The following is a 15,230-nucleotide window of genomic DNA, read 5'->3' on the forward strand; positions in this document are numbered from 1 at the left end:
GGATTAAGGCTCTGATTGGAGTTATGGTTAGTGTAAGGATACCCTGTAAGAAATCCCCGACTAGATCATGAGATAAAGCTTAGCACTGAAGTTAGGGTCGGGGGTTACAGCTAAAGGGTCGAGGTCAGAGAGTTTCTCGCCTCTGGTCTCCTCCCAGTTCTCCAAGGCACTGAGGGCCAGGCAGGAAGCATCGGTTTCCTCAAAGCCGCTTCCCTCCTGGGGCAGAGTCTCGGTCACAAACAACCACCACCAGCCCACCCCGCCCCTCCTTCCCTCTTCACTGTGAGCTCAGAGCAGCAGGACAAAGTGCTCGGGACAAGGACAGAAGGCTGAGAGTAGCCATGGGCTCTGGAGGAGAGAGCCTCCGGGGGGGCCGGGCTTCCCAGCCTCTGCTGCTCCTGCTCATCATGGGTGAGTTGCTCTCCCTCTCCTGGCCTATGCTCCCTCCATCCAAGGCCTGCTCAGGGCAGAAGAGGCCTGCTGACTGCTTGCTTCCCTTTTGCAGTGGGGGGACCAGAGATGAGAATGATGATGATGATGATGATGATGATGATGATGATGATGATTAGTGTGTGTAAGGGTACGTGTGTTTGTGCATGTGCGCACACGCCAGAGAGAGAGAGAGAGAACACACTATACAAGCCCTGGCCTGGATGCTGTGCATGCTGGCCCTCTCTCCTACCAGCTAGCTCGTTCTTTGAGGGGCAGCCTTCAGTAGTTCAGAGTACAGGTCATCTGGCAAACTCGCACACAAGAGAAGACAGATGAGGGGGATGCCAGGAATTTGGGGTGTTGCTGGTGATCAGACTAGGCTCTGCTCCCTTTCCCTCCCAGGAGGCATGGCTCAGGACTTCCCGCCCCAGATCCTAGTCCACCCCCAGGACCAGCTGTTCCAGGGCCCTGGCCCTGCCAGGATGAGCTGCCGAGCCTCGGGCCAGCCACCTCCCACCATCCGCTGGCTGCTGAATGGGCAGCCCCTGAGCATGGTGCCCCCAGACCCACACCACCTCCTGCCTGATGGGACCCTTCTGCTGCTGCAGCCCCCTGCCCGGGGACATGCCCACGATGGCCAGGCCCTGTCCACAGACCTTGGTGTCTACACATGTGAAGCCAGCAACCGGCTGGGCACGGCAGTCAGCAGAGGCGCTCGGCTCTCTGTGGCTGGTGAGGTCTGGGAGGGGAGCTTCAGGGTGGGGCAAACCTGGGTGGAGACATACGAGTTGAATGTTCAAGGGAACATCTGAGAGCAGAGGCCTGGGCTGCAAGGCTTGGGAGGGCAAGCTGGGGTGGGGCTGGCCCAAAATGGGAGGCCAGGAAGGTGGGCAAAGCAGAAGGGGGCAAGAGTGATAAGGGAGGGAGAGGAGGCCTGGGCCCTGCTCCCTGTCACCTTCCATCCTCTCCACAGTCCTCCGGGAGGATTTCCAGATCCAGCCTCGGGACATGGTAGCTATGGTGGGTGAGCAGTTAACTCTGGAATGTGGGCCGCCCTGGGGCCACCCGGAGCCCACAGTCTCATGGTGGAAAGATGGGAACCCCCTGGTCCTCCAGCCCGGAAGGCACACAGTAAGTGTGGCCCCCTCTCCCACACTTCATCCTGGCCTGGGCAGACCTGGGCACACCCTGAGGGACTGACCTGCCCTCCAGCCCCGCATCCTCAGGTAGAATTTGAGGAGGGGAGAGCACGGGGATCTCTAACTTCCCCCCAGCTCAGAGCCCCTCCCCACGTAGGAGACTTCACAGTGAACCTGGCCCTGACAGGTGTCCGGGGGGTCCCTGCTGATGGCAAGAGCAGAGAAGAGTGACGCAGGGGCCTACATGTGTGTGGCCACCAACAGCGCAGGACACAGGGAGAGCCGCGCAGCCCGGGTGTCCATCCAGGGTAAGGACAGGGGTCGGCTAAAATCAGGGCCAGGCTGCGGGCTCCAGTTAGGGTGGTATGTTCTGGTTTGGGCTGGGGTTAAGGTATGTGGGGTCAGGGTCAAAGTGCTGGGGGTCTCATGTAGTGGGAGGTTCCCCCCTGCTAGAGTAGAAATCGGAATGCTCAAGACCTGGAGACTCTGGGAGTTTGGGTTCCCTGGGGTTCCTCCCTGGCTGAGGGATGTTCCACGCCTCAGTTGTGTCACTCCGGCCTGTAGGCCCCAGCCTAGCCCTATCCTCCCCTCAGAGCCCGAGGACTACACAGAGCCTGTGGAGCTTTTGGCTGTGCGAATTCAGCTGGAAAATGTGACACTGCTGAACCCGGGCCCCGCAAAGGGCCCCAAGCCTGGACCGGCTGTGTGGCTCAGCTGGAAGGTAAGGGCCAGGTGCTAAGGGTGAAAGCCAGTCCAGAGCTCAACAAAGGGCTGTTCCTGAGTTCTCTGACCCCTCGCCCTTCCTCGCAACTCCTTCCCAGGTGAGCGGTCCTGCTGCACCTGCCCAATCTTACACGGCCTTGTTCAGGACCCAGACTGCCCCGGGAGGCCAGGGAGCTCCGTGGGCAGAGGAGCTGCTGGGCGGCTGGCAGAGCGCAGAGCTTGGAGGCCTCCACTGGGGCCAAGACTATGAGTTCAAAGTGAGACCATCCTCCGGCCGGGCTCGAGGCCCTGACAGCAACGTGCTGCTCCTGAGGCTGCCGGAAAAAGGTCAGGGCCTGATCCCTTCGGAACCCAACAATATGCCCTCTGGCTCCTTCTTATTTGGGAGCCCCTGGACTGTTCTACTTCAGTCTTGGGGGAGATTATGGGCCCTACTCTGGAACTCCCTTCTGCCCTGGCCAGGCCAGCAGAGCTTCGAGAGGCTTCTTGTCTCCTTGGTGGGGTTCTGACTCTGTGTCCCCCATCCCAGCTCCTTTCCCTAGCATCTTCTCCCTCAGAGCCCCTCATAGCCTCTCTTCCACCCCTCCAGTGCCCAGTGCCCCACCCCAGGAGGTGACCCTAAAACCTGGCAATGGCAGTGTCCTTGTGAGCTGGGTCCCACCACCTGCTGAAAACCACAATGGCATCATCCGTGGCTACCAGGTACCCCCACAAACTGACCTAGCCCTTCCTAGTGCTGCCAGGACATCTCTTTTCTCTAGAGTTCTGCATACCCTTGCTCTGCGCACTGAGAAAGGTACCTGGGCAGCGAAGCAAAGAAAACCTTCTTTGGCTGAGCAAGGACCCACTGTCTGCCAGACCCTGCCAAGCACTTGACCTCCCTGATCCTGTTTCACCTCACAGTCCACCCTGGGGTATTATCCCCAACGTAAGGCCACAGGAATAAGAAACAGAGTAGATCAAACCAGGCTGTGAATAAGGGAGTGGTGCTCAAAGAGTGACTTCTAGAGCAGCAACATCAGCCTCACCCAGGAACTTGTTAGGAACACAAACCCTCAGATCCTTTCTGAGGACTAATAAATCAGAAACTCAGAGATGGGCCTGGCAAACTATACTTTAGCAGGCCCTCCAGTTGACTTGGAAGGATGCTGTTGTTTGAGAACTACTATGTTACATGTATTTTAGCAGATTGCTTTTGCCCTTCTTCTGTTGATCTAGAGAGAGGTATCTCTCACTTGGTTGGGAGAATAGGAGGGGAATAGGAAATTGGGTGCATTCCCCAAGTGGGTGGCAGGGCAGAATAACCACATCCCTAGAGTCCGATCTGCAGACAAAGGGCTTAGCTTCTGGGATGGTGCCTGGGGCAGCTGTTCACCTCTTCTTGTGCCTCAGGTCTGGAGCCTGGGCAACACGTCACTGCCCCCAGCCAACTGGACTGTAGTTGGTGAGCAGACCCAGCTGGAAATCGCCACCCGCATGCCAGGTTCCTACTGTGTGCAAGTGGCTGCAGTCACTGGTGCTGGAGCTGGGGAACCCAGTAGCCCTGTCTGCCTCCTTTTAGGTGAGGGCAGTGCCCACAGGCCCACGCTACCCTTCAGCCTGCCTCCCGCCTTCCTCTCTCCCTGCTCCTGCCTCACACTTCCAGCTCTTCCCCCTTGCCTGCCAGGCCCTCACTGCCTCGACTGCCCCTCCCCCTGAGCTCTGCATCCCATACAGAGCAGGCCATGGAGCGAGCCACCCGAGAACCCACTGAGCATGGTCCCTGGACCCTGGAGCAGCTGAGGGCCACCTTGAAGCGGCCTGAGGTCATTGCCACCTGTGGTGTTGTGCTCTGGCTGCTGCTTCTGGGTACCGCTGTGTGTATCCACCGCCGGCGCCAAGCTGGGGTGCACCTGGGCCCAGGTGAGATTCTGAGGGGGACCCACACATATACAGGCCTCCTTAGCATCCAGTCAGAATGGTGCAGGGGCTTTGGATCTCTGGCCAGGTGATCCAGCCTCTGGATTTAGCCTTCCTCCTGCCTTCTCCCAGGTCTGTACAGATATACCAGTAAGGACGCCATCCTAAAACACAGGTGAGAGGTGAAGGGGGAGGTCTGTAGTAAGGGAGGGTGGCAAGGGACAGTGGAGCTGCAACAGAGAAGAGTGGAGTACTAGTCGACCTGCCAGGCAGTTTGGGACTCTCGTACATGAATCTCTCCTGTAACTCCAACTGAGAATTCATTTATCTGTCATTAATATTCCTATCACACCACTTGACAGACTAGTAAACTGAAACTCATAGAACTTGAGTGACTTTGCTCAAGACTGGCCGTCTGAATCCCCAATCCAGGGCTCTTGTCACCCCACCTCTCCTGCTGCCTAACCCTGCTAGGTGGAGAATAATCAGCATGAGACGACCAGCTCGAATGTCTCATCTTATGTGTACACTCATAGTCTACCAAGTAGTGCCTTTGCACTCAGTAATTCTCTCACTGAGCCATTGTGCCTGCATCATAATCCATCCGCAGCTACAGCAGAGGGTGTTCAGTGCCTACATCATAGATTCTTCCTCACTGTTCTCAAAAACAAGATCTGCTCATAGGCCCTTCTGCTTCCGGTATATTTGGCTGCCAGAACAAGTCTGCAGTTTTGGGACATCATGCTGATAGAGAACACATCTTTCTTGCTCCCATTCTCTGAGTTTTGTACTAAGTAACTGCTTCATCTCTCTGTCTGCTTTCTTGGCTCTTTATTTCATTAGATCTCCTCTGGGAGGCTTCCCACTCCAGGTCTGCATCTATCCACAGAAGTTATTGAGCACCTACTATGTGCCAGCACATCCAGGCCTAGAGCTGCCATTTCACTGTCAGGTCCTCAGCCCAGAGCAGGGATCCAAGCCGGTTGGTGTTGTGTTCTGACCTTTTCTGAGTTCACTGTCTTCTTTCTTTCAGCTACCTCCTGGCTTTGTCTGCTCTGCCCTAAGCTTTCTCTGGCTTCCCTGGGAACTCCTGCTCTGTCCTGGAAGGAGATTCCATTCTGATCTTTGGTTCATTCTTTCCTTTGGAATAGCCTCCACCTGCCAGGATCTCTCAGTGTAGGCAGAGACAGGCATGAGGGGATATGAGTGCAATTCTGTACTGGCCACGCAGAAGTGGGTACAAGACACATGGAGGGGGTCAATGTGGAAAAACACAGGAGAAAGAAGATTCCACATTACCCTGAAAGTAAGAAGAGGGTGGAGGGAAAAGCAATGAAGCAGCGAGTAATAGCCTGCTATGTCCACAGGGAAAGACAAACCATTTGTTCTAGCTCAGGTATAGGGTGAGAGATGGGTCAGAGCAAAGGATATAGTTAGGGAGTTGGAAACCAGACCAAGGAGAGTCCTGTTAGCCATGCTAGGTACCTGGGCTCTACCGTGGTAAATGAGGGGCCACTGAAGGTCTTAGGCAGAGAAACTCCTTGCTCAGATCCCTGTTCTTGAAGGATCACTCAGGCAGCCAGAGGCCAACATCCATGGAGCAAGCTCCTGCTCTGCCAGCTGAGTGATCTCAGATTTCCTCATTTAAACTCAGACCATCAGCCATGAGTGTAGAAAGTCTTATTGTTACCATTTTACAGATGAGAAAACTGGGGCTTAGAGAGGATGTATTTACCCAAGTACAACAGATGTACATACTCAAGCCAAGCTGGATTGTCAAACCAGATTTGTCTTCAGGTCTTCTTTTCACCTCAGCAAACATAGCTGTCTGTCATTACTACCTCCCAGCTCTGGGTGACTTGGATTTCCCCTCATCCAGGAATAGAAAGGGGTGCTGAGTTTGGGGGATGGGTCAGAGATCTTAAGGAGTCTGTGAAACGCTGAGAAGCAGTAGTAAGGATAAAGCAGATACCACCAACTCCTTGCCCTCTTCTGCTGCCCTCTGAACAGGAGGTCTTGGCCAATAAGGTTCTCACTTCTCCCTGTCTCTCCCGGCCTCACCCCCTCCCTCCACTGCCCCAGGATGGATCACAGTGACTCCCAGTGGTTGGCAGACACTTGGCGTTCCACCTCTGGCTCTCGGGACTTGAGCAGCAGCAGCAGCCTCAGCAGTAGGCTGGGGGCGGACTCCCGGGACCCGCTAGACTGTCATCGCTCCTGTGAGCATGCTCAGTGGGGGCAAAGGCCTAGCTGGGGGCAGTGATCCCAGGGATGGAGAGTGGGACATGCTCACCATAATTCCTCCTGTCATTTATATCACAGTGCTCTCCTGGGACTCCCGAAGCCCTGGCGTGCCCCTGCTTCCAGATACCAGCACTTTTTATGGCTCCCTCATCGCTGAGCTGCCCTCCAGTCCCCCAGCCAGGCCAAGTCCCCAGGTCCCAGCGGTCAGGCGCCTACCACCCCAGCTGGCCCGGCTCTCCAGCCCCTGTTCCAGCTCAGACAGCCTCTGCAGCCGCAGGGGACTCTCTTCTCCACGCTTGTCTCTGGCCCCTACAGAGGCTTGGAAGGCCAAAAAGAAGCAGGGTAAGGAGAGGGAGAATAGACATAGCCTGAGCTGGTGGTAGAGGGTCCCAGGAGTGGGAATGTGATGGGAATGAGACCTCAAAGCCTGGAGTGAGGTGAACCTCCACACCCTCCTTCCATTCTCCTCTCCAGGTGGACTGCAAGACCTCTTTCTCCTACCACCAGAGCACTCAGCTAGGGGTGCAATAGCCTCAGCTTTTTGCAGTGTCCTCTTGTTTCAGTTTGGCTACGCCAGCAGTGAGCCCTAATTCTGCAGTCAATTCAACTCAGCAAACATTTAATAAGCACCACTGCATGCCAGACATGGGGAACACAAGAGACACCAGATACAGCCCTTGACTTCTAAGAGTTCAGGGCCTAACGAAAGTGCTGACTAGCATACGAGTAATGCTAGAGCCTAGAGGAATGTGACAAGGGCTGCCACGAAGCCTCAGGTTCCCATGAGTTCATCTCCTGGTGTACTCCGTACAGGTGTGCTTGGGCACCGACTCCCAACTCACTTCTCGGAGAGGAATAGGCATTTCCTTTCTGGAGAGGTTTCTCTCCTGACTCCCAGCTGCCTTCTTTGACTTTCCAGACAAAAATAGTTATAGCCTCCATTTCTTGATCAATTACTATATACTGGGTGCTTTACTTATATTTGTTACTTCATTTAATCCTCACAATAGATTGGCTAGCTACTATTTCTCTAATTTTATAGACAGGAAGAGGGTCAGAATGATTGAGTTACTAGTTCAAACTTCTGCAAGTAATTAGCTACAGGACTCAAACCTGAAGGCAGGATAGTCTGCCTCTGAAGGCGATTCTGAGTCTCTCTGGAGCTCCCTCAGGAAATCTGATTCTCTCTTTGAGTGTTTTTTCCTACTTCTGGCCTGCAGAACATTGGCCTGCACTCTACCTGCTGTCTTCTTGAGTCTTCTGTACTGATAAGTAAGACCTAACAAATGTTCTACAGCCAAGTCTTTTTTTAAAAATGGATTTAATCCAACTTTTAATAAGACAAAGATAGATTAAGATAATTAAGAACTTGTTCAATATCCAGAATTTTATGACTTTAAATATCAGTGAAGCTGGCATTCTTACCAGATTTGCCTCAGAGCTATTGGATTACAAATCCTTGGTGGTAATGAAACACCAAATAAGAAGAGGTTGAATAGTCTCATTTGAAAAACAGCCCTCCCATGGAGAACTACACCTACTTTAATGGAATGGATAGCCCCTCATAGAACAGTAATGCTACTGGAAAGAGGTGAGTGGTTTTCTACAGCCAGTTCTTAAGAAGGGTTCCAATTCAGAGATGAAGCTTCCTAACCTGTGGTTTACTTCACTTCCTGTTTCTCCTCACTCCAGCCCCATCTCACCACTGTCCCCAGGGTAGGTCAACTGCAGCGACTCCTTGGCTGGTGGACACTAGATATTCTACCTCTACTTCCCAGGACCTCAGCAGCAGCAAGATCATGCTATGGTCTTCTGCAGAGCCATGGAGCTGATTCTATTGCTGTTTCTTCCTCTTCTAAAACTGGCAGCCTCTCCCATTGCCCCTAACTCCCCTTTACCTGCTTGTTCCTTTTTCTTATTATTTGGCCTTAGTTGGGGTTTCTTCTCTAGTGCTGATATCCTCACAATTGCAGCCTCCTGTCTCTCATCCATCATAACAGGTTCTTAGTTCTGCTCTCTTTGCCAGATACATGCACTGAATAACCTCATTCATTCATTATTTTATTCAAACAAATATTTATTGCAATTTGGCCAATGAGTTTCAACCTTTCACCTTGATAACATTTTTCTTGTGTAGTTTATTCAATTAGAATTGAAACTAAAGTCCAAGTAAGTCCAAGCAATGTAGGAGGATGGTTTTGTTACCAGGGTCCCTTAGAGGAAGTGAAACAGGCTAGGATAAAAGTGGCCTTTTCCAGACCTGGCTGTTTTCTTTCCCTTTCCACCCAAACCAGCCAACCAACTTGTGCTCACGTTTCTGAGCTTAGTCAAGAAGCCAGGCACTAGACAAGACAAAGCTGATGATAGCAGAGTTGGCACACCAACCCAGAAGTTGGCTCCCAGGACTACCTGGGTCATATGAAAGCTATAGAAAATCAACAAAAACCAAACAGCCAAAGTACCAAAGGCAACTTTGATGGAGGGAGTCTAGTCATTGATGAGTTTCCATCCCAAAGGATCAGAAGGTCTGGCCACTAGTACATAAATGGGGTCTTGGTCAGTGCCAAAGCCTGGCTCACTTCCTTGCTCTGAAGCTGCCCATAGTGGCCTCCAGATCTCTGATACGAGACTGACTAGATAGCTCTACCCTGAGGGTCCTGCCTAGTCCCTGGTCCACCAAGAAGAGAAACCCTTTCCTAGTTGGGCTTCTGGTCATGGGACACTAATCTAAAGGCTGTTTCTTTTCTCCTTTGATGGTCTTCAGGTTCCTGGTCCTGGAAAAATCTCTTTCCTCTATTACCCTATTCCTCTCTGGCTTAAACTTAGATCCCTTTTGCATTCTGGCCTGACCAAGAAGCATGATCACAGGTCACTGCACACAATTGGGGCTGTCTCTTTAGTTTCCAGCTTCTCCGTTGTGAAAGTTCACTCAGAGCCCTGTCTCTCCACTGCCCATGTGGGCCAGATGACCGCTTCCATCTTGGTGACTCTTCTCACTGTGTGTTTACATCCACATTTCTGGTATCACCCATGCATTCGTTCTTCCATTCGACAAAAAGTATTGAATAGCTATGGGCAAAGCATTGCCTCCCTGGGATAGACCAATACCTTTTCCCACTCTGAAGTTCCTCTTCCTACTATCTGACTGTCTCCTGTCACAGCCAACATTGTGTGTCAATCCCTGTTTTTGTCTTACTCACTCAGCTCAACCTGACAGTCTACCCCACCTTTCAAGTGAGAGACAGTCGAGTTTCCCAGAGCAGGGCTATCCAGAGCCGTGTGAGATATTTGCAATGTGAGAAATGGAAATTCATAGATTCTCTCCAAGAAAAGAAGGAGTATTTTTCTTACTGAGCCAAAATTCATGAGAGTAGCAATGTGAGGGTATAGAGATCAGGAAGATTGGAATGAATACAGTCAAGGAAAAGACAGTTGTTTTTTAAACTATCTATCAAGGCCAAGAACTTGCGCAATCTGTTTTTACTTAGTTCAAGACCATCATTCAAAGTGGTTGTTTACACATGAAACTGGGACTCAGAAAGGTACATGGACTGCCCTGAGGTCACACAGCTGAGCTGGGCAGGTCTTTTGACTCCAAGCCTAGTGCTCCTTCTACCATATCACAGCTGCTGGATGAAGATGGGGGTGTGGAAGGGATTCAGGGGGTTTTCCCCCTCTTTTCTCTGGGTTCCGGGTCCTGCAGGCTGAATTGAATAAGACTGAAGATGGAGACAGCAGCTGGGGTCTGAAAGGTCCATCCTGGGCCCCGCAACCACCAACCCTTTCTTTGCAGAGCTGCAGCATGTCAACAGTTCCCCACTGCTCCGGGGGAGCCAACCCTTGGAGCTCCGGGCCTGTGAGTTGGGAAATAGAGGTTCCAAGAACCTTTCCCAAAGCCCAGGTGAGAGAAGGTCCCTGAAAGGGAAGTGAAGGGGTGAGATAGGGTGTAGGGGTACAGGGGCTCACCAGCCCAGGCCCCTCCCACAGGCTCATCCTCCTTTCCCTGAGGAGGCTGATGAGGGTTGGATGGAGTAGGGGACAGGTAGCTAAGGCAGCTGGTGGGGGAGTCGGCAGGCTGAGCTCCAGAGCAGATGGAGATGCCAGTTCTCACACCAGGCTTCTATTCCGCAGGAGCTGTGCCCCAAGCTCTGGTTGCTTGGCGGGCCCTGGGACCGAAACTCCTCAGCTCCTCAAATGAGCTGGTTACTCGTCCTCTCCCTCCAGGACCCCTCTTTCCTCATGAAACTCCCCCTACTCAGAGTCAACAGATCCAGTAAGAGGGTATGGGGTCCGGAAGCAGGGTTGGGAGAGAGGGGGTGAGGGGAGTGTGTATTGGGATTGGACATGCTGGGGAAGGGGAGAAAGGACTTGAAGAGCTGTATTAACCACCGTGCCGTCATTCTCTCACCCTGATCAGGCCTCCGGTGGCACCACAGGCTCCCTCCTCCATCCTGCTGGCAACAGCCCCCATTCCCATCCTTAGCCCTTGCAGTCCCCCTAGCCCTCAGGCCTCTTCCCTCTCTGGCCCCAGCCCAGCTTCCAGTCACCTGTCCAGCTCTTCACTGTCATCCCTGGGGGAGGATCAAGACAGCGTGCTGACCCCTGAGGAGGTAGCCCTGTGTTTGGAACTCAGTGAGGGTGAGGAGACTCCCAGGTGAGTGGCTTGAGAGATAACCAAAGAACTACAGAAAAGCTATGGGAGCAAGTGCCTCTCCACCCATTCCGCCCTCCCTCAACTGGGGCTTTTCTGCTACTACAACCCCCATTCCACCCAAACCATTGCTGTCTCCCCTTTTGCCTCTCCTTAGGAACAGCGTCTCTCCCATGCCAAGAGCTCCTTCACCCCCCACCACCTATGGGTATATCAGCACCCCAACAGCCTCAGAGTTCACGGGCATGGGCAGGACCGGAGGAGGGGTGGGGCCTGAGGGGGGAGTCTTGCTGTGCCCACCTCGGCCCTGCCTCACCCCCACTCCCAGCGAGGGCTCCTTAGCCAATGGTTGGGGCTCAGCCTCTGAGGACAATGCTGCCAGCGCCAGAGCCAGCCTTGTCAGCTCCTCTGATGGCTCCTTCCTCGCTGATGCCCACTTTGCCCAGGCCCTGGCAGTGGCAGTGGATAGCTTTGGTTTTGGTCTAGAGCCCAGGGAGGCAGACTGCGTCTTCACAGGTAGGTGAGGTCTCCCCATCTTACTCCTCACTCATACCCCTCGCCTTTCTAACAACCATCATAATGTCATCATTGTTAAAACAACTAGTTTTATTGAACGATTACTGTATCTCAGGTACTATGATAAGTGCTTTGCATACATTTAATATTGAAAGTCTATGTGGAATATTCTTTATCCCTCTTATCCCAATGAGGAAACGTTAAGTCAGATAGTTTTATTAGCTTGCCCAAGGTCACCCACAGAACAAGGACAAATTGTCCAATTCGTTTGTTTGTTTTTGTTTTGTTTGCTTGTTTTGCCCAGGCAATGGCATGATCTGAGCTCACTGCAACCTCTGCCTCCCAGGTTCAAGAGATTCTCCTGCCTCAGCCTCCCGAGTAGCTGGGATTACAGGCACCTGCCATGCCCAGCTAATTCTTTTTGTACTTTCAGTAGAGACGGGGTTTCATGTTGGCCAGGCTGGTTTTGAACTCCTGACCTCAAGTGATCTGCCCGCCTCAGCTTCCCGAAGTGTTGGGATTATAGGCATGAGCCGCTGAGACTGGCCTAAGTTGTCCAATTCTAAAGGCAGCCAAATGTAGGTCCATTTTCCTGCCTCTAGGACTCCCCTCTTACCCTGACTTGAGTCTCCAGGAAAGGTTGCTCCATCCTCTTCCAGTTCCATCCTCCTGCCCGGTCAGTGGCTGGGGCTGCGGGGCCACTGGGCTCACCCCTGACATTCCCAGCAGGGTGGGACCTTTATTTCCGTGTCAGCAGAAGGTAGTGCAGGGTCCTGGCTGCTTTGGTGTCCCTTCCCCACACGCACCATCAGATCCCCCAGCCCCATTTTACTAACCCTAACTCTACCCTTTGCCCCCAAGAAAAACAACCAGGATTGTGGTAAATGGGAGGGCAAGGATTATCCAGGACAGAGGTGCCCATGATAGCAGAATGCCCAGGGAATGGGGATGTGCAAGGAGAGTGCAGATAGAAGGCCAGAGCTGGGCTGGGAGGAAACAGTTCAATCACTTCTCCCTAAAGAAACAAATGGATCAGGCCCCTGGGGATGTGGCCTCTGGGACTGATGGGCTGAGTTGGGGCTAGGTTATGTTTAGGGCTGGGTACATGCCCTGAGCTGGTCCTAAGCTTCCTGTACTAAACTGGCCCCTAGGGGCTGAAGGTCAACCCCCCACAGACACCTCTACCCTCCCCGACAGATGCCTCATCACCTCCCTCCCCAAGGGATGACATCTTCCTGACCCCCAGCCTCTCCCTGCCCCTGTGGGAGTGGAGGCCAGACTGGTTGGAAGATATGGAGGTCAACCACACCCAGCGGCTGGGAAGGGGGATGCCTCCCTGGTCCCCTGACTCTCAGATCTCTTCCCAGAGAAGTCAGCTCCACTGTCCTGTGCCCAAGGCTGGTGGTGAGTGTCTATCTTCCTGGCTAATGTGTCCATCTTGACCAGAGGGCCTCTGGGAAGAAGCCAGGAGGAAGCCTGTCACTGGGGAAGGGAGATAAGGAGCAGGGGAGATAACTCCACTGTCCTTCAGCTTCTTCTGTAGATTACTCCTGAGCGGTGTCCCTGAGACTGCCCAGACGGGAATCAGAACCACTTCTCCTGTCCACCCACAAGACCTGGGCTGTGGTGTGTGGGTCTTGGCCTGTGTTTCTCCGCAGTTGGGGTCCACCTTCCCAAGCCTCTGGACACTTCTCCCTCCAGGATTGTGAAAACAAATGAAAACAAAATTAGAGCAAAGCTGACCTGGAGCCCTCAGGGGGCAAAACATCATCTCCACCTGAATCCTAGCCACTGCTTTCTCTTCTGTGCCATCCACTCCCACTACCAGGTCGCTTTGGCCTGAAGAACAGCCCAGTCTCCTGCTCTCCCCACCCAGTTGGATCACAGGAAGTAGAGGAGCCAGAGGTGCCTTCGTGGAGAACAACAGTGGCTGCTGGGAGAGGACTGTGGAGGAAGGAGCTTCTCGGAGCCCCCTCTCAGCCTTACCTGGGCCCCTCCTCTAGAAAAGAGCTCAACTCTCTCCCAACTTCACCATGTAAAGAAAATAATTATGAATGCCACTGAGGCACTGAGGCCCTACCTCATGCCAAGCAACGGGTTCAAGGCTGGGTCTAGGGAGGATGCTGAAGGAAGGGAGGTGTTAGACCATAGGTCAAAAGCACCATCCTTATACTGTTGTCACTATGAGCTTAAGAAATTTGATACCGTAAAATGGTCAAGACTTGAGTTCTGTGAGATCATTCCTCGGAGCACCATTTTTAGGGGAGCACCTGGAGAGATGGCAAGAGTTTCCTGCGTTAGGTAGGGATCAGGCATTCATTGACACTTAGGGAGTATCACACATTTCTGTTCTGCAATTAAAGGAAGAATGAGGGCCGGGCGCGGTGGCTCAAGCCTGTAATCTCAGCACTTTGGGAGGCCGAGACGGGTGGATCACGAGGTCAGGAGATCGAGACCATCCTGGCTAGCACGGTGAAACCCCGTCTCTACTAAAAAATACAAAAAATACCCGGGTGAGGTGGCGGGCGCCTGTAGTCCCAGCTACTCGGGAGGCTGAGGCAGGAGAATGGCGTAAACCCAGGAGGCGGAGCTTGCAGTGAGCTGAGATCCAGCCACTGCACTCCAGCCTGGACAACAGAGCAAGACTCCCTCTCAAAAAAAAAAAAAAAAAAAAGGAAGAATGAGGTTCATCCACCAAATTTTAAGCAGAATATAGGAAGGGCAGGGGTGGGAGTTTCAGGGTCTGCTGGTCCTGGCAACTTACATTACCGCCAGGTCCAGGGCCCGTCTGCCTGTGCACAGTAAATCAATCACTGTGACAGAAGTTTTGCAAAAGAGGAAAGATTTATGTGCAAGACTGCTGAGTGATGACATGGGAGAACAGCTCTCAAATCCACCTCCCCAAGATAAGCCTTAGGGATATTTATGGCTGAGGGAAGTGGGAGGGTCTAAGGCATGGGGAAGGGTGATTGGGAGTGGGGAAAATTAAGTAATAGGTTCGTTCTGCCCAAGTGTAGTTGGGGTTCATGGCATTTCATAAGGACATATGCGTAGAAAATTGTTGTGCTGACTGGGCACGGTGGCTCACGCCTGTAATCCCAGCACTTTGGGAGGCGCAGGTAGGCAGATCATGAGGTCAGGAGATTGAGACCATCCTGGCTAACATGGGTGGTCCCCGTGTTAGTAGAAACCCCATCTCTACTAAAAATAAAAAAAAAAAAAAAATTATCCGGGCGTGGTGGCAGGCACCTGTAGTCCCAGCTACTCAGGAAGCTGAGGCAGGAGAATGGCATGAACCTGGCAGGTGGAGCTTGCAGTGAGTGGAGATCACGCCACTGCACTCCAGCCTGGGTGACAGAGAGAGACTCGGTCTCAAGAAAAAAAGAAAGAAAGAAAAAGAAAGAAAGGAAGGAAGGAAGGAAGGAAGGAAGGAAGAAAGAAAGAAAAGAAAATGGTTGTGTTATGATCTGAGGGTGGAGTTTTTGGCCCTCTGATGTCAAAAGGCCACCCCTGGAGCACTTGCAGAGGCCTAGTTGAAAGGTCGGTGGTCTCGATCGGTTTGAGCTGGACAAGAGCTGTCCCAAGTTCCTGAAAAATGACTGTGGCGCCATTCTCATGGCGACCTG

At 52.8% G+C, this 15,230-nt stretch overlaps 1 protein-coding gene across 5 annotated transcripts; it reads left to right on the top strand.

The window, feature by feature from the left end:
- The first annotated feature begins 185 nt into the window (after positions 1 to 185).
- ROBO4 (roundabout guidance receptor 4) lies at positions 186 to 13,830 on the top strand. 5 transcript variants are annotated; one of them, XM_030918508.1, is made up of 18 exons: positions 186 to 411; positions 835 to 1,164; positions 1,406 to 1,563; positions 1,759 to 1,879; positions 2,165 to 2,292; positions 2,393 to 2,621; positions 3,056 to 3,222; positions 3,687 to 3,855; positions 4,011 to 4,196; positions 4,326 to 4,368; positions 6,276 to 6,412; positions 6,516 to 6,779; positions 10,231 to 10,338; positions 10,569 to 10,710; positions 10,969 to 11,091; positions 11,246 to 11,604; positions 12,802 to 13,008; positions 13,136 to 13,530. In XM_030918508.1, the coding sequence occupies exons 1-18, from the start codon at positions 342 to 344 to the stop codon at positions 13,156 to 13,158; spliced, it is 2,964 nt and encodes a 987-aa protein (XP_030774368.1). In that variant the 5' UTR covers positions 186 to 341; the 3' UTR covers positions 13,159 to 13,530. The 5 variants fall into 5 exon arrangements, with proteins under 5 accessions (XP_030774368.1, XP_030774367.1, XP_030774369.1 ...); XM_030918507.1 differs by having other exon boundaries at positions 195 to 411; positions 10,855 to 11,091; positions 13,136 to 13,830; XM_030918509.1 differs by having other exon boundaries at positions 201 to 411; positions 1,041 to 1,164; positions 10,855 to 11,091; positions 13,136 to 13,830.
- The last annotated feature ends 1,400 nt before the right edge of the window (positions 13,831 to 15,230 follow it).

Source organism: Rhinopithecus roxellana, chromosome 15 (assembly GCF_007565055.1).
Source record: "Rhinopithecus roxellana isolate Shanxi Qingling chromosome 15, ASM756505v1, whole genome shotgun sequence".
In the NCBI taxonomy this organism is placed as follows: Eukaryota; Metazoa; Chordata; class Mammalia; order Primates; family Cercopithecidae; genus Rhinopithecus; species Rhinopithecus roxellana.